The sequence below is a fragment of the Ricinus communis genome, chromosome 10 (assembly GCF_019578655.1).
Source record: "Ricinus communis isolate WT05 ecotype wild-type chromosome 10, ASM1957865v1, whole genome shotgun sequence".
Taxonomy (NCBI): domain Eukaryota; kingdom Viridiplantae; phylum Streptophyta; class Magnoliopsida; order Malpighiales; family Euphorbiaceae; genus Ricinus; species Ricinus communis.
Window position 1 is genome coordinate 19,374,707 of NC_063265.1, and position 19,827 is coordinate 19,394,533.

The 19,827-nt window shown below is 29.9% G+C and overlaps 1 protein-coding gene and 1 long non-coding RNA gene across 3 annotated transcripts; one reads left to right on the forward strand and one right to left on the reverse strand.

The window, feature by feature from the left end:
• Positions 1 to 4,586: 4,586 nt before the first annotated feature.
• On the reverse strand, positions 4,587 to 9,152 carry LOC8260639 (guanylate kinase 2). Of its 2 annotated transcripts, none has more exons than XM_002529585.4 (11): positions 8,836 to 9,152; positions 8,312 to 8,347; positions 8,049 to 8,156; positions 7,870 to 7,946; positions 7,637 to 7,766; positions 7,062 to 7,424; positions 6,243 to 6,364; positions 6,028 to 6,163; positions 5,868 to 5,913; positions 5,670 to 5,775; positions 4,587 to 5,512 (listed from the first exon to the last, which is right to left on the reverse strand). In XM_002529585.4, the coding sequence occupies exons 2-11, from the start codon at positions 8,312 to 8,314 to the stop codon at positions 5,395 to 5,397; spliced, it is 1,209 nt and encodes a 402-aa protein (XP_002529631.2). In that variant the 5' UTR covers positions 8,315 to 8,347; positions 8,836 to 9,152; the 3' UTR covers positions 4,587 to 5,394. The 2 variants fall into 2 exon arrangements, with proteins under 2 accessions (XP_002529631.2, XP_015581147.2); XM_015725661.3 differs by lacking the exon at positions 8,836 to 9,152 and adding an exon at positions 8,702 to 8,806.
• LOC125368617 lies at positions 9,110 to 15,663 on the forward strand. Its single transcript, XR_007214257.1, has 2 exons — positions 9,110 to 9,246; positions 15,257 to 15,663. It is a non-coding gene; the product is annotated as an uncharacterized LOC125368617 (long non-coding RNA).
• The last annotated feature ends 4,164 nt before the right edge of the window (positions 15,664 to 19,827 follow it).

Consider the following 19,827-nt stretch of genomic DNA (forward strand, 5'->3'; position numbering starts at 1 on the left):
ATTATATTTTATAAATAGACATAGTATCAAATCATAAATAGAATTTTTATTTATTACAAAGTGCATTTTTAAATTCATACAAATAGTAACAAATTATTTTATTAAGGTTTCGTTTTCTTTTGTGAGAAGGGTGGCACAAAAGTAAAGAAGTAGAAAACTTTGTTAGGATTGTTATACTAATTAGGTCTTATTTGTTATATTTTATTTTTAGCCATTTTATTTTTATTTATTTTTATTTTTATATATGGTTATTTTATTTTTTATCTTTTAAAATTTACGGATTGTAAATGGGTTGGATCGGGTTGATATGATCCAACACGACACAAAAATTAAATGAGTTGTAATGAGTTCGTAAATCAACACATTACATAACTCGTTTCAAGTCGTGTCATAAACGGATCAACCCATTTACTGAATTTAACCTGCTAAACCCTAAATTCCTTCAAGTAGCACAGCTGTTACATTAGCCAAGTTTGGAACATAAACTTTTTGATCCTGCAAAAGTATATCCCAAAATCTCAATTGGGCTTCATTTATGGGGCCGCTCACTCATTTAATAGATTGAATGAGTCTGATTATGGTATGATAAACTTAGATTGGAGAGCACATACATGCCTTCTCTTTTTTTTTTTTTCCAAGAAAATAATACATATAAAATATCATCAAAAACTAAAACCACATGGCATTTTTCGTATTGCTTTCTAAATCTAAAGTGTTTAGGGATTAAAGTGTATGTTAGCTTATAGACATGTACATTCTAGAATATCGAAGTTTATAATAACGTAATTTTTTTTAATGCCTTTATATATTTATTTAATGAAATTTATAAAATTTAGGTCAAATTTACATTAAAATTTTAACATTTAACTTTTATATAAAGTTATACAAATATTATGTATTAAAATATTCTTTTCATAAATTGCTAAATAAATTTTTTTATATAAGCTTGATCTACATTTTATTAATTTTTATTATATATATATATATATATATATAAATATTGAAAGAAAATTAAGTGACTGTAAACTACAACATCCTAAAATTCAACACTATTTTTCTTCTTTCAACTGAAGAAGAAGAAGATGCTCTTCACAAGGAAATTCATGAGATACAGGAGCAATATGAGACAAAGATTTTAATCATGAAGAAAAAAAATGAATAGCCTAAAAAAGGATAACGAAACAACAAATAAATATATACAAAATGACTTTTAGCTTTTTAAAGACCACCTTTGGAAGTTAGTAATAAGATATAAAAACTGATTCTATTAAATCATGTATGTTTTATTAATTTGAGATAAATAGAAAAAAGTATTATGTGGTTTCATTATTTTACAACTTTGAGTATGTGATTTTATTTTCAGACAAATAGAGATACCTGGTTACAAATTGTGATAAAGAAAAAATATTTTGCCGTTAAAAAATCTCATTTTGTAAGAATTCAGTCACGTTTATTCCGATCAACTATTATTATCATATCACTTGTCTTTGATAACATGAGTTTAGAGCTTAACAACTCATAATTCTATTATTTGATTGTTAAATTACAGTTTAAAAAATTATTTATCTGATGAGATTGATTTAATGATCAAATAATGACATTTTGAGTTTTTAAGTTATGAAGTTCATATTATTAAACATATGAAGTATGATAATGATGGTTGATCAGAGTGAATATGGCTAAATCATTGTCAATCGATACTTTTGAATGGCGAAATACCTTTTTTGTATAACTTATAACTACATACCTCTTTTTGTCTGAAAAATAACATACTAAAAATTGTCAATTGGTAAAACTACCAAATACTTTTTTTTATACTTATCATTAGTTTTTACTAAATTGTGACGCATATGCTCAAAATTTCAAATTTTCTAATGATACTGAAAGGGAATTTGCTATAGATACTTATGAAGCTTGATGAAGAAATTAAGAAGACAACATGCCAACAATGGTGGTAAGCTATAGTATAAAAGTTAAATGGGTGGGTCCAGCCAAAAACATCAGTACAGCTATTTTACATTTCTTTTCTAAGTGTCAGCGACAGGTATTGTATATTTATATTTATTTATTTAGTAACTATTTTGTGTAATGAATCTATTATCTATTTTGTGTTAGAATATCTATTAATATTCTTGCAATATTTACATGTTAATTGTGTAATGCGCATATAATTTTATTAAAAATTGCAAGAAAAAAATCAAATAACCCATTAACGCCACTAATCAAGACATAGAGTCACTAAAAGGCATTAAGAACTGGCGACGCTTTAGACCATCTGCATCACCTAATCGACAACATAGCAAGCACTTGGCTTCACCGAGTGATGCAACAAGCTAAAGCCGTCGCTAAGATCGTAATGCAATGTGAACTGGTGTCACCATTTAGCAACATTAACCAAGACATAGAGTCGCCGAAAGGCGTTAAGGACTGGTGACTCTTTAGACCATCAACATCGCCAGATCAACAACGTAGCAAGCTTTTGGGGTCACCAAGCGATGCAACAGGCTCAAGCCGTCGCTAAGATCGCAATGCAGTGTGAACTAGTGTCACCATTTAGCAACATTAGACAAGCATCGAAAATATGAAATTTTACCAACGCTAAATATTGAAAAGCGTCGCTATCATTAGTTTACTGATGCCATCCTCTTTTGCATCGTGTTTTTTTGGCTTGACGGAGAATATGGCAGCGCATGTGGCGATATTTTACATCGGTAATAGTTCTAGCCACGGTTTTTAGTGGTGTTAATTGTAAAATTAAAGCGCCGCTAGATGCCTTTTTCTTTTCTTTGTAATGAGAGCAATTCCAAGTCCATCAATCACCTATTCCTCGTTTGGGTCCCTCCATGATGAAAATAATTGTAAAGACACCAACTTGCAGAAACAGGAAATGATCTATCTATTCAAGTTAACGTACTGCCAGCAAAAAAGCCTCCACCCCTGCCTCTGCCACTAAACTTTGGCATATATAATATACAGAATACATATGTGGAGCAATACAAGCCCCAGAAACTTGCAGAACCCATTATTCAATTCTTTTTGGTTTTTCTAGTTGTAACATTAACATAGCCCCACTAGATGGAACCATCAAATAGAATTGACGAGGACCAAGACCATCTCATATGGCAAGATTAAAAGAAAAACAAAGGGTCATTTTCTACTGCAACATAAGGCCCTACTCGACTTCAACCATGCCATTGCCTCTCCCAGCTTGGGACTTTTGATTAGATGTTCATATGACATGTCCTTTTACAACTGAAAACTGCATTAACGGTTCTTCAATTTCTATATCACGGAATATCTTCGAGAGATTGGCTTATTGTAACTACCTCTTTGTTCTTTGGTCAGTTATATTTTCATATTTGTATTTCTCCCTATAAATAACTCTCTGGCAAAAGTACAAACTTGAGCTCTCACAGCTCTGAACAGAATAGAGAAAATCAGAGAGATGTTAGGTTCGGGTCCTTATCGGAATTTATCAAAGTATTAAAACGAGTTCTCGAGCCTTTTAATGCAAGTTGGTTGATTCTACTAATCTAAAAGAAGTAGAATGTTCCGATTTTTCGTGGCGATGAATACAAGAATTGATACCCACAATGGTGGTGAGAATGTGCTTTACAGATTTCTGGTCATGGAAGAATAGTGGTAAACCAAATTGGCAACTTCATAAAGTTCGTTATGGCTAATAAAATAGTGGCTACTACCTTATTTTGGGGCGGAAAGGCAGTTTGCTAATTTCACCAACCCTCTAAGAGAGTTGGGTATTGAACCGCAAATTGAGTTTCATATCCTACTTTCTCATTACTGTTTTCCTGTCTTGCGATTGATCCTTTGTATTCTTTATTCTCTGGGAATTCTAGTTGTTACAAGATTTGAACTTTTAAATGCTCTAAAAGGATGTTTAAGAGGTATTTCCTGGATGCACAAAGAAAAAAGAAGAAAGACATATGGTGCGAAGTCAAAGATAAAAGCCACATCATCCAATTTCTATCTTATTTATTAAATTAAAATCAACATGCCTACTTTCTCTTCAATTTTCTTTCATTTTTCCACGATCCAAACACCCAAAATCTAAACAACAACCCAAACACCTATATCTCAACACTGTCACCATCGTAACATAATGAAAAATCACCATAACTCGCTGTCATAACATAATGAAAAACCACTATAAATCGCAACCGTTATAATTGCCACTGATCCTATTTACATCTGGCCGTAATACCACTCAAAACACTTAATCCTTCAATTTTCTTTTAACACCGAAGAAAGAGATCTAAAAAGAAAAAAAAAAAAAAAAACACCACACACAAGAAAATTACGAAATAAATCTCAGAGAGCCCAACCTTCGACAAAAGAGAGTTGTAATTGTGATTTGGAGAGTTGTAATTCGAACGAGGAAATCTATTTTTTCAATTATGATTTGGGAAGTATGTTTTATGATTAGCTTTTGTGGAATGTTGGGTTATATATTAACCTCGTTAAGTTCTAAATTGTGACTTTGTAGGCCAAGCTAATTGAGGCAAGAGTTATGTTGAAGAAGAGGAGCTCTGTCATGGGTTAAGCGAAAACTGACTGCAAGGAGTTGATTAATACCCTAGTTAAAATTGAGAGAGTTTATTGATATAAAATAAAAATTAGAGACGATCCTGATATTATGCCTAAACATGAGGGACCACCGTGCAACTTACTCAAAATAATGAGAGAAGTTGTACATGTGATGTGATGTGATGCTTTATGCAAAAAGCAACAAGCCTATTGGACAATTACGGCCAACCAAAACGTGACTGCGATCCCATGTACAGGCAGACTCTACTTGAAAACCCCCAATTAGGGCAACCTCAAAGCCAATTCTGGTATTCGGACATTTGCAGAAGTGGCCGTCTTTCCTTGCAGCCTCCTCCTCCTCCTCGCCTTCACGCAAACGCATTGCTGAAAGTCAAGTGCCAACTTTTTTCCAATAATGCATCTTTGGAAAGGGAAACCCTTTTAACTGTTCCCGCTGAAGCTGCAAATTTCCATTACCTTCGTTGACTAAAGAGCTGGGATGATATAATTAATTCCAATAATTGAGATCTGTCTAGTAGATTACATTATTGCACAACTCTGTAACACTTCCATTTCCCGCAGAAATCATAAAATCATCTCTCATTGCCCCTTGAAGGCAAATAGTAATTGTTCAAATGATAATCCAAGTCATCTCCTTTTCTAAAAACAGGGGAGAAGAATGATTGGAAATATAAAATGGAAACGACAAGGATCAAAGATATGGGGTTACTAATCAAATTCACATCTAGAGAGAACTCTGTCACCATTCCCTTTCTTAGTTATATAGCAAAGATTGAAGAAATTATGGATTAAGAGAAACCAAGTTAGTAACAATGGCTTCTCCAGTCGTTAGCTCAGCTCATTGATCCCATTCAGTCCATCTGAAAACGAGTCGATAGCATGCACATCGAGTCCCCTTGTCCGTCCGGGTGCCCCCCCTTTGAGTGAGGATGCATCCAAGATGATACTGCTCAATCCACGTGATCATAGTTTAAGGTCAAGAATTGCACCATTTGAAGTACTCAATTCAATTATGGCATTATAAATTTGAAGCAGAAAGAATTTTAACACTGGAAATAATAGAAATGCAGCACAGAGATAGTCCAAAGGATTTGAACACTCACAAGCTTTTTGATGCTTTCTCTAGTTCTGGTGTTCCACAGTTTATGATGATTTTATTATCAACTTTCGATATTGAATGGTCCTCAGGCAGGTTGATCCCTTGGGATGCTGGATTAAAATGGTAAGATATTAACCACATTTTCCAAGGAATGAAAGGATTGCAGACACAATAGCAAATGGAACATGAGCAGAAATTTTACTTGATTTCTGCATGGCCACTGTGGTACCATCCAATCCCAGGAGTTTCTATACCAAGTCAGAAGCACTATCAGATTAGTTTGAGAGGAAAAAAAAAAAAGAAAACACATTTAAAAGTAAACTCAAGCATGGATGTCATACAATGCAAGGAGAAGACTTTACCTTTAGGTTCTCATAACACTCATCAAGGTTATCATTATACAAAATGTGCTCAAAGATTCCTGATGATTGTCCTTGTTCTATTTCTGCCTTTGCATTTCGGAGTCGCTTGAGAATCTGCTCTTCTGCCTCAGTTCCCCTATCGATAGAGTTTAAATCAGATTCCCTGTAGGAAGATATAAAAATAAAAAGGTCCCCAGTGAACACTTTTGACTGACCTTGCACGAAGTCGCTTCTCAAGCTCCTCCATTGAGGGTGGGCATATAAAGATGAAAATTGCTTCCAGAGAGCTTGCGCTCACAGATCTCGCCCCTTGAACATCAATGTCAAGAATACATCTCTATAGACCAAATCAAATGGCATTAGTCAAATAGATCAGCTTCTTGAAACAGCACAAAGACACTTCAAGTTTGCAGAAAAAAATTTAAAAGACAATTTAAATTCAGAAGGCATTTCTAATGTGAATTAGGCCCTTTTTTGTGGCTCCTGCAGTGACTCAACATCAGATCCAAATTCAATATCACTTCTTGGCCAGTCAAAACCTAACAATCACTGCTGGACTATTAAGTCCAACATAAGATTCTATTTAACAGACTCACTATTGTGTTGCCAAAGTGTTAGTGATACAATTTCTTTTCTCAAATTTGATAGATGTAAATTCAAATTGGTAAACAAAATTAAATTTAAGCTGCCAGCTGTAGCCCATCATGTAAAGCAGGTTGTGTGTTCTCTGAAACATGTCTTGAGCCTCTATCCACACGACCAATATGCATTCCACTTATTCTAAAATAATGACTCTGTTGGACTTAACTTAACGTTCATTAAAGTAGTCAATAAACTTTTCTGAAACACTTGACACATCCATGTTGTGATTAGGCATTTCCTATTTGAGTTGGAAGTAATAAAAATAGATATTGCATGGTTTAAGATGAACAAATAAAAGACTCCCATATCCTACATTCATATAATTATTATAATCTCAAAACAAATCATTTTTCAGTAAAGACATATTAAGAAGAAGGAAAAATGCTTTTTACCTTTCCTGCATCTGCCACCACCTCAACGGCTTCAATACTGGTTCCATAAAGGTTTCCATGAACAGAAGCAAACTCAAGGAACTTCCCCTCTCTTATCTCTTTCTCCATAACACTTCTCTCAGTGAAATGGTAGTGCACCCCATCTTTCTCCATGGCCCTTGGAGCACGGGTTGTGTGGCTTACAGAAAATCCAAACATGGATGGAAATTCCTTCATGAGCATTGATATTAATGTTCCCTTGCCTACTCCAGAAGGACCACTAATGACAACTGGCTTCTCAGCATTTCCACTCACACCCTTACTCCAGGCAACAACCTCTTTTCCCAAATTATTTTTCTGCTGTTTAACATATTTAGTGTCCACCTACAAACATTGAAGTCCAGATCCTTTATGTTAAGAATAGTTCAATCTCATTTACATAATATAAAAATCAAATTCATCATCATCATCTTCTTCTTAGTATTCTTCTTCATATAATTCCAGACAAGTTCACTCACAATTCTTAAGAACAAAATAATTATTGAAAACAAAAGTAAACCTAAAAATCGCTTATTAAATCCCAAGAAGTTCAAAACCTCAAGAAACCATATGCAGTCATCAGGAGCAGATCCCTTTTTAATGATCAAAATTCGATCAGCATTCAATGGTACAGCTGAATAACCTTTACATGGCTTGGGCTTTGATCCCAGTACAGTTGGAATTATCCTGAAAAAAGGTGCATTTCACCACAAATTAGTACTGCTAGCTCTAAGCACACCCTAACCAAAGTAAAAAAGCAGCAATCACATAGCCAGAACTATAAGCTCACGAATTCCCAGTAGCATTATCGATAATGAGAACTCCAATAGATAATGTGGATTCATCGTCATCACAACCAATCACATACTGCCGAATACAAAAATACACTCTCACAATCAGCAAGGTAAATGACCAAATTAATCAATAGAGAACACTTTATAACCAACCAAGTGTATCAAGTATTCATACAGTTTTATCTCGAATAGTAAATGCAGTTCCAGAGTCTTTAGATTTTAAACCAAATCCATTCTGATTTGCGTCCTGCAGATCATCAAAAACAAAAGCTGGAGCCTCTCCCTAAAGACCAGAAGAACATTCAAGAATCAGATCACAATGGAACAATCATATTAATCCACATTTCCAAGTCATATTTTACTACATTCCCTCTAGACAAATAACATTCTTTTGGCAAATTTGAATCCAGAGAAACAAATAAATAACTATCAGCTCACCATGGAGAAACTATGCCTCCAATACAAGATTCAAGCCTGGTAAAAAGAAACAGGGAAAGAGAAATAGATCAAATTAAAAGATCAATATTTCTTGATCTACCATTGAACTAAAAACTTGATGGGACAAGCAAAATGAAAATAGACCCCACATAAAACATACCGCTAAAATTAAAGAAATTACCAAAAAAATTTAAAAAAAAACATTAACAAATTATCTCCAAAAAAGAAAAACCCAGGTGCCAAATTAGCATTTACAAAAATATCAGGCTAAACTACCCCCAAAAGAAAGAAGAAACAAAAATAAGAAATAACAGAATAACATGTATAACGGTTTTCAGAAAAAAAAAAAAATAACAGAAGCTTTTTTGGATGAACCAAGAAAAAGCCTACCTTTATATAGGCTTAAAATCTATAGATCAAGGCATTGAATGAACGAAAAAACCATTGAATAATGCAGAAGAGAGTCTAAAAAACAATAAAGAAAAAGGGGAAGAGAAGAAACAGAGAGAGACCGATGTGTATACCTGTGTGAATAAGCTAAAAATTATGTGCAAAATACAATGGTTTTGAGGCGGTGATATATATATATATATATATATATAAAAGAGAAGACTCAATTGTGTCTCTTCAATAAAGGGTAAAGCTCTGAGCTTTTTGTTCGGGTATTTTGTCAAATTAAAACAAGACTCATTAGGATACAAGAAGTAGCTGCAAGACAATAAGAGAAGTTCCTCATATTTGTAGGCAAGGAAGGAAGAGAGGTTTAGAGAGAGAGAGAAAAAAAAAAATATATGCAAGGTTTTAGAGAGAGAAAGTGCGTGGCCTTGTGGGGGGTGGTGTGGTGGTGGCTATGGCTTGGCTTCTTTTGGGTCGCATTTACTTCAGGAAACAACAACCGCAACAAGACTGGCTCTTACTTTCTCGACTCTTGTGAGGTGCCTATGAACCTTCTTTCTTTTTCTTTTTCTTTTTAAATTTCGTAAGTTTTATATAAATTCACTTTTGCTTTTATGTACTTATTTTATTTGACCTTGTACAGAAAAGAAAAAGAAAATCTAATTAAATAAATAAAAAGAAAAATGATGTGGGACCAATAATTTATTATTAGGTCTTTACTTAATTTAAGAAAAACATAAAAATATATAATAGGAAACTAGGGTTTTCATTCTGGATGGCTGCTTGCGTGTAAGATGAAACTATTGGAGTTAGATTTAAGTTGAGTGGCATTGTAGAAAAGTGACACGTATTTTATTATATTATGTATGTTTGACATTAAAGTTCTCTTATAATACAAATACTCGACTCATTTTTATTTAGATTGTTATAACCGCTGAAATCAATAAAATGTATATAGTTGGAGCATCACCAACACATCTTTTATATATATTTAAATTTTTATGATAAAATATCGTTGTATTTTAATATTCTTTATTTTTGAATATTCCATATATATATATATATATATATATATATATTAATTAATATATTTATTTTATTTTTATTTATAAAAATTGAAAAATAAAAATTTTAAATTATTAATAATTTAAAAATTATAGGACAAAAGATAAAATTCCATTAAATTTAAATAATTTTTTATAACTAATCTTTAAATATTCCTTAAGACAACATTAGAAATGCTTTTATATATTTGGACACATTCAAAAATTTAAAAAATTTTAAATTATATTTAATATCAAAAATTTTAAAATTAGATCTCCAATACCATATCGTAACAAAAAAAATTCTTTATGTCGAACCGTACCACTTTTTTAGAATGGTTTATTACGAATATTCAGATTAATGGAATAGTTCAGTACAGGACTGGAAAATTAAAATAAATTTTTAGCTTAAATTAATTGAACTAAAATTAATTTAAAATTAACAATAAAAAATAAATATCACTATAATTATATTATACTTATAAAACTACTATATAATAGAGAAGTTTATTTTCAATCTACTGAGCTAATAAAAAATTATATATCAAATAAATAATATATATAAGAAAAAATAACAAGCCCAAATTAAAAAGCTTTTCATTAGAAATGACCAAGTTTAAAGCAAAATAAAATTGCTTTTCACTCATGGGAAAATATTTCTTATTTTGATGAAGACTATTATATCAAATTACCAAAAAGTTCTCAAAAAAATAACTACCTTCTTTTCTTTTCTTTTTTTCCTGAAACTAAAGAAATTAATTAGAACTTTTGGATTCATTCCTAAAATAATCACACTAATTACAAGATTAAGATACTAATTAAAAATAATGCTATTTAAAATAAAATAAAAAGTATTTTCAAAGATGTTCTAACAGAAATAATACTTGATATTTAATATTAGAATTATTATTCATAAATCTTAACATAAAATATTTTAAAAAATTTATAATTTTAATGATAGTAATTTGCTTTATTAAGTTTTTGGTCGAACTAATTATATTAGATTGACGGTGTATTTCAATTTAAAAAAAAATAGAAATAACTATGCATAAAAATACAACTAGAACGAGAAAATCCGAATAATTTGAATCAGAAGTCTAACCAGCGAGGTGATTTATCAATTAGTCTTCGATCTATTGACCTCTATTGAATATAAAAACATGTCAACATATTAAAAATCTTGTTTATTTGAAAAAAAAAAAGAAAAAGAAAAATCTAGAGAAGCATGTCGGTCCAAATGATTTTTGGCTGCCGACTGCAAAATATTAGTGTTTGGATTAGGTTAAGAGTGAATCTTAATTGGGATATATACGAATCACTGGAGGCCCATTACTTGGCCATAGTTATCAAATTTCTTGTCATTGATTGACAAATTATTTACCATGTAAATGCTAAATCTGTTATTTTTACCACTGTTTTACATAATGATACCTTCCCTTAGTCGGTGTATTAAGCCATTTATTGTCACAATCATTAATGTCACAAATTTCTTGAACAAGGTGATTCTTAAAAATGCCATACTCAATGGTACCATGGCCCCTGACCAAACCAAATTACTGGCATATTATGATTTTTAATTATTTATGCGTATCAAAATTTTATAATTGTCAAATACCACTAATTAAATTTAAAAAATAAATAAATAATTTTAATAAATAAAAATAATATATTTAATTGATCGATATTTAAATACTATATATAATTAATTAATTTAATATTTAATTATATTAAAAAATTATTAAAATTAAAAAAATATTAATATTTATAAGTTTATGGTGCATTAGAATGACTTTTATTTTTTATCATAAAGTTATTGTTTTATGATGATTAGAGATACGAAGTAAATCTTTTAAATATTTGGTCTTGCTTGTGAGCAAAATTAATAGACTTACGGCAACTCTTTCATTTGCATCTTAAACACTATATGGTGTTAATCTTTAATACTTCTCTAAGGAAGATAATAATAAGGTTTTAGTTTATTAGATCCGTAATAGAAGAAAAAGTTTTCTTTTCTTTTTCAATATGTCAATTATATTTTTAAAATGATTTTATTTTTAGATTAAATTTATTTATCTTAATTTTTATGTAGGTGTTTTTTTATAGGTGGCTTCTTATTTAATTTTATTTTTATTTCCACTGACTATATATATTCATATTAGAACAACTTTTTAGATAAATTCAGTCTACCATAATATCTGTAAATAAAATAAAAATAATTGTACAATGCTATATTTTATTATTTTCTTATTAAAATTATATATAAAACTAATTAATTTTTAATCATAGATGGTTAATTTTAATAAATAGTGTAACCGTTAAAATAATGGCATATATATATTAACATATAATTAATTTTATTTGCAGTAAATTTGATTTTACCAAAAAATTTATAACAAATTAATTAAAATTATATAAATTAAAGTAGGAAGAAAAGAAAACCAATTAAAATTACTTGGTATTAAAGGGAAACACAATTGAAAATACATTTTAGATGCATGGTGGAGGAAAGATATGTCATAAAATCATAGCTTTAAATCTGAGCAATTAATTAATTCTTTTAGAACTTTTAAAAGAGTAAATAATGTGTACAATTATTGGTACTTTAATATAGAATTTGTCACGATGAAGCAAAAAAGTTGCTTCCGAAAAAAGATAAATTAGTTGCATTTTATAATGTTATAATTTATAATATAATAAATTAATATATGCTAGTCGTTTAAAAATTCGGTTCGATGCTTTAAAAAATGAACCCGAGAAAGTCAATATATTTTGTGAATTGGACCTAAGAATATAATAAAAATATTCCTTTTTTAATTGAAAGCTAACTGATGCCTTTAATGGAAAATTACAATGCTTCTGATTATGTCCGAGCGAAAAAATAATAGGGCTGCTGGGATCACAAGTAATTAGAGGAATCCGGATTGAGTATAAAAAGGTTTGGAGTAAAAGAAATCAACAATTTGAATTAAGAAAGAGAAATCTATCATTTATTTAAAAATGGATTTGATGGTTATCCATAGTTCTCTTTTTATTTTTAAATTTATTGTTTGAGAGGCAGACTACATAAATGAGATAGAATTTCTCCAAAAATCAACCATTAGTTATTCTAACGATTAGAATCTCTGTAGTTTTACCATTTGATAATATAAAATTTTTAGTACCTGTCTTTTTTAAAAAACAAAAAAGATACAATGTTAAAAATCGTAATAAACAATATATTTTACTTATGAAAAATATCGATTGGTAAAGATTTTATTATTTTTATTTCGATTAGTTATTATTAATATATTTTATATATTTAATAATATAAATTTAGAATTTAACAACTTAAGATGTGATAGTTTGACCGTTAAATCGATCTCATTAAATCATTGATTTCTTAAACCATGATTTAATAGTCAAATAATGAAATTAAGAGTTATTAAGCACTAAACTCATGTTATCAAATATATACAATATAATAATGATGATTAATCAGAGTGAATATGGTTAAATTCTTATAAATTAAAATTTTTTAAAAATGAAATATAATTTTTTATCATAATTTGTTATCACATATTTTTTTTTTATTTGAAAATAAATATATATATTAAAAGTTATAATAACGGTGAAACCACATAATATATACACATTCATTGTATATGGTCTAATCCAGTTGATGTCAATTGTCAAACAAGGACAAGAGAAAAGGTTACATCTATGTTCAAAAAGTTTACTTCTATTAACTTGATAAAATAATAAATCCAATTAGAATAAATAAGTTTTAGAAGGTCAGCACTTCAAATCTATAATGCTACTCCATCTTTATTAATTTTTTAAAAAGAAGATATCAAATTAGGCAGAAAGTGATAAATAGTGGGTATTGGCTAAGGGTGGACTAGAGTCCATAGGACTACGTAATAATTATTATTTTAATTATAATATTTTTAATCACATATTAATATATAATGTTTATGAGTAAAATAAATACATAAGCCCTATGCATTAAAAATAAATATCCATATTAAAAGAATTTTATCTCAGGATTTGTATACCTACAAATCATTATAATAATATCTATTTGGCATACTAATTATACGATAAAAATATATAATATTTTTTTTATTATTTAATTGAAGTATATGGTTAAGAATATAAATAAATAATTAAATATTCAATATAATTTTGTTTCTAATTAATGGGACTGGGAGAACGAGGAATTAACAAAATAGTTGAATTCCTCTTATCAAAATTCGTTATTGTTTTGACTAATTCTAAAAGGGGAAACCAAGTCATGGACTGTGACATGATTATATGAATTTCCTACGTTTTTTCTTGTTGGGTTACAATGACCTTGGACCATGTCGGCTAGTTTGTCAATATCAAGAGGGACCTTTAACTCTATCAAAGATTAGGTAGATGCAACAACATGAAAATTGCTTTCCATTTCTTAATAAGATAAGTAATTATCATGAATAAAATATTAGAGAAGACCAATCTAAATCAAATTAAAACTTGTATATATAAATTGTTCTAATCCAAAAAGAATAAGGATCACCTCCAAACCTCTATAGAAGTATAACTACAAAATTTATAAATCGATAATTTTATAATCAACCATAATATCAACATTTATAACTGGTACTTATGAATTAAGGGACGTTTGATTCAGTAGTTTGATACAATTAATAGTTATTTTTTATCGAACAATTATATTAAAGTATTTGACAAAGACTTAAGAAACAATACATGATAGCTGATTTAGTCTTAAGCAGCTGCTGATTGTATCAATTTTATTTTAGAACTTTTTATTATTATTAACTAATAACTGATTTGATTTTCTTAATTATTTGCACACTATTATCTTTATTAAAATTTATTAACAATAACTTATTTTAAATTAATATTATATAATTAAATTTTTATATTTTAGAATAAATAATTATTATTTTGAGATTATTTTTAATAGTTAAATAATTATAATATTTAAAATTATAGTATTTGAAATTAGAAATTTTTATTAGTCAAATTTCTATTTTTAAAATAATTTTTATAAATAATTTTAATAATAAATATAATTGAGCTAAAAAAAGTAACTATAAATTTTTTAATTATTATAAGTTATTTTTATTAATTTATATTATTAAATATAATATAATAAAATATAATATAATTTAACAATAAATTATACCTCTAATGGTCATTTAACATACTAACATCAACCGTTAATAAAATTCTACCAAACAGTTTAATTTATCAGTCACCAGTTACCGGCTGCATTGATTAGCCAAACCAAACATGCTTTTAAGTATCAGGATGGATTAGAGCTAGCATTAGCAAAACCTTATACTAATTCAGAAAATTTGTGATAGACCAAACTGCTTTTTAATTATTTTTAAATCTTAAAAACTATTTAAAAAAATAATTAAATAACTAAACTCTTAAAAATAAAATTTGAAAAAAATAATTTATAGAAACAAATCAATTCTAAAAATAAAATATTTCTAACAAATTATTTTTAACACAGAGCAACAACTCTGAACAGATTCACCAAAGTGATGGTCCACACTCCACAGCAAAGAAGAAGAAGAAGAAGAAGAATAAGAAGAAGAGAAGAAGTTGGTCTACAAGGGGAACTGAACCACCTTACATAAAAGATAAAATGGGAGTCAAAAAAGTGTGGCTTGGTTTGTTCAATAGCAATTGGCACTTGGCTTGTGCTAGTTTCTAATTCATTGAAAAAGAAACCAAGGTTCCTTTTACTTATAATAAAACCATTATGGTACTATTACATGTCCTTTTCTTTGATTTTTAGGACAATAAAAATACAATGCAAGGGATAATGAAAAAGATTCAAACACCTAGTTAATTTATGAATGGACATTCAAGTGAAAGGACCATATATATAATATATAATATATCTATTTTCATTTTCTCTTCCCTTATTGTCATCTTTTTAATTTATATCAATTTGGTCTAACTAAGACTGTGAATTTAGTATCAATGGATGATGAGAGCTAAGATAAGCACAAGGATTAAAAGGGTGTTAGATTGATCAGTTGTCTAAGCCAATCCAATACTAAATTAGAAGATGGAAAATGTGTATTAGGAGGAAGATTAGGGTTTTAACAAATATTGCTTAACCTTTTCTTAATGAAAAATATCTCTATTTTTATATAAGATAATGGGGAGAGAAAGTAGTTATAAGTTATCCTATTCTAAAAGAGATAATGGTAGAGAAAGTAGTTAAGTAATTTCTCTTAGTTATAATTGCAGCAAGAAACTATATCCATTCCAAAGGTCAATTTCAAACATTTTGATTCTCTCCTATGGCTACTTCATACTTTTTTGTATTTATTATTATTTTTGTAGATTATAGAAATAATACAGAGTGGGAAATCATTAAGTTTTCCTCTTTTTCATCATCACAGAAAAATACCCTTTAGCCTTCTTTTCCCTGTTTTCCTTCTGAAACACTTAAAATTTGATTGAATTATTATTTTTTTTTAAAATTTGATTGTCACCCCATGAAATGCTTATGTGTAACTTGAATCACACCATTCATTGTTTGTGACAGAGTTTCAAAATGGCAAAAAAATAAAAAATCTGGCATTATCTGTGAGGGGTAACTTGCCAACTTGTCATGGTTGCCAAGTTGCTTGTAAATAGTAAAAGATTGCAAATTGATAACTTTATTACTCAAATTATGATTGTTGACATTTGATTGATTATAACACTTTCCAAAATCACTGTGACTAGATTATATTATGTGCTCATATTTATCAAGTAGCACTCCACTGTATGAGCAAGTAAACTAATAAAATTAAGAATAAAAGTTTCATTTCTGCGAACCCACTTGTGACAGACAGCCAGTTATTAGCTCTAGATATGCTTGGAGTGCATATGAATTTTTTAGATGGGTACCAGAATGTATTTGACAATAACTTGAGATGAAACTGAATGGTTATTCAATGCGTATTAGATTATATTATTATTATTATTATTATTTAACAAAAGAACCCTACTATACCGAGTTTGAATTAAATAGATAAATAGAAAGAGATTAGTTTAATAATTTATCAAGTAGATAAATTTTAAAGAGATTAGCCTAATTTAGTTATGAATCAAAATCACTGGTATCAACACTTCATGTATTTAAATCAAATACGTCTTGTTGTAATTTTTATTTATGTTCAGCGGTAACGAAATTAATAAATTTATTTAATTAAACAAAACAAATATTATTATATTTTGACTTTTTGTTAATTATGTTTATATATATTTTTTCTAATATAATTGAGTCTAGATTATTTGAAACTTTTTAGAAGTTTTATTCGAAGAATAAATAAATTTAAATCAAACACATAATTTCTCTCGTTAAATGAACTTATTCGGTAGCCGAACACAAATAAATTAATCACTGGCCTCGATTTCAACTAAAATTGGAAGGGAAACATCTTGGGCCACATCACCCTAGACATCCGCTTCAACTTGTTCAATCTTTCTAACAAGTGGGGCAACTATATACAAGGACAAGATAAACAGAAGTTCTAGACAATGTCTCATTTGCTTTTCACTGTTAAAACAATTTCCTGCTGTCTAAATCTGTTGATGCATCTAGCATGCTCCAACCAAGAGTACACGCTAAAAGGCATTCAAGTTGAGAGCATGTATCACAAAGCCAAATCTGTTCCTCTAAATTACAACTTGTTGGGGACCATGCATGTGTTTTGCATGAGATTCCTTGTCTAGATTTGAACATGTAATAAGGCAACTTCAAATTGATCAGCACAAGGAAGATATAATCATGTTTTTCATGTCAGACAGTAAGAGTATTGCATTGCCTGAAATCAAATAAGAGTTCTTGTGCAGACAGAGATCCAAATAATCAGAAAGTGGAAACAATGAAAAGCTTTCACATTAATATACAAATTATCATCTGCGTTCAATCAATCAGCATATCCTCTGTGTATCTAATTCAATTCAACTAAACTAACACCTGGTTTCATTTTTCGTATTTGGTGGCAGAACTTGGATCCATTTTCTTCTTTCTGTTTTTAATTCTACGATCAACATTCCGGCATAAAACCACATATAAAGGATTGGTTGCACGAAAATCTCTACAAGAATAGAATTTCCATATGGAAGGCGTTTTAAATATTAAAACTCTCTCTCTGTACATATATTTTGAAAATTCGTATCCCCATATTGTGTCATAGGCGTTTGGTTTTCTGTTTCCATTTTCTTGCAATCTCACCAATGCCAGCTGAAAGTAAATAGAAGAAGCATTTTGCAGACCAACTTTTGGCATTTTTGATAGGGTAATAAGCATATGTAACCTTTATGTTCTAATGTGGGATGCATTGCTTTCTGAGGACACAAAACTGGATTTCTAGATTTTGTTATTTAGAACCTATGTATAGCTTGCTGAGTTGAGTAATAGTCAAAGTTGTTAGTGGAACTTGAATCTTCCCAGAAGCTACCCCACTGGTAGACATAACTCAAGTTAGAGCAGTCAATCCACAGCATCATGGTTCTTTTAAAGAATGATTAAATAACATTATTGGAAAAGAGGCAGTAGACAGAAACAGTAAACTATGCATGTACTATGCAATCAAAATAAGTAATGAAGAATGTAATGTAATTAGAATCCTCTTACATCCAACCAGACATTGACCTCTTATTTATGCAATGGATGTTCTCTTCTTTATAGGACTATATGAATGATCATACTACTATTGGTTAAACTAGTAAGAGTGTTTAAATTGTCATAACAGAATACAATCCACCGTACACAATTAGTAGGCAAATCTGAATGAGTGGTACAAAAGAACAGAGCAGCAATTATTACATTGCTCCTGAAAATGAATGTTAGACCAATCTTCTCCTGTTTCTGGTGGGTTACATCTTTCACACAATTCAGGACGAAGGCTAATCTTCAGTTCTCTTAAGGCAGTGAGGCAATGCATCTCCTCTGGCGCAGAGAACAATTCAGGACATCTTATGATCTCAAATGCTTCAGTAAGATGATACTTTTTACCCTTTTGAGCTGCTATCTCATCAAACCGTTCTCTAATATCTTTCATGTTATGACCAATCTTGAAACGAAAAATAAGTGGGTTATCAGATCTTAAAAAGAAACGGCCTACCTTGCCATTAGTAGATTGTTTAAGCAAAATCTCACACCCAAAATCATCAATTGCGTCCTCTGCTTCATAACAGGCTTCTTTCAGTTTGGATTACCGGAGGGTAAGTGACTGTTCTTTCCTTGTTTATCCTCTGCATCCAATAGCACAACTTTGTTTATGGACAAGGTGTCTTTGAGCTTTATAAGGTCTTCATTGATATTCCATGCTTAGCTAATTTCTTAAAAAGTTGTGGAAGCTTCCTTTAAAAGAACACTTTCTGCTATGCTAAATGGAAAAGATTCTGCCATTTTCTTGATTTGGGAGGAGAAGGAAAGAGGCAGTGAAGTGGGCTTTTACGGAAATGAAATGAAGATCAAGAATTCAAGACGCCAAGATGATCAGTGAGACAAATTGGGATGTTTTGAAAAGTCTTTTAACTCAACATATTTCACATACGGATTGGAAGACTTCTGCCTTCTTATTGAATTCCCAAACTCAAGACTCATGAATTTGGGAATTCAAATATCTTTTAGCTGGACTGCCAGATTTTGAGAATATAACTACTCCACATCCTGAGTTTGACGAGTTTGCATGGGGAAACAACAAAGTCTACCTTGTTACTTCCCAGAATTTCTTTGGAAACATCACTTCTCATATAGGGCAATCTCCTATAAGCAACCCATGATCTGTGAAAACACAAGTGCAGAGTTTTCTTATTGAGAGAAATCTTCACCTATCACCAACTCAGAATTGGCCATTCTACATTGTCACTACATTCAGTCCTGCTTATTGAACCAACCTTCTTATAATGAATAAAAACCAGGCTTGCTGACACTAATTTACAACCAACAAGAGAAGAAAGTTTCATGCATCATTTACTTATACAAAGGGGCCATCATAAAGAACATTGCAGTAATTGACTTGAAACAGTGAGACTTGAGAAAGAGATGGACTTAGTCCAAGCTCAATA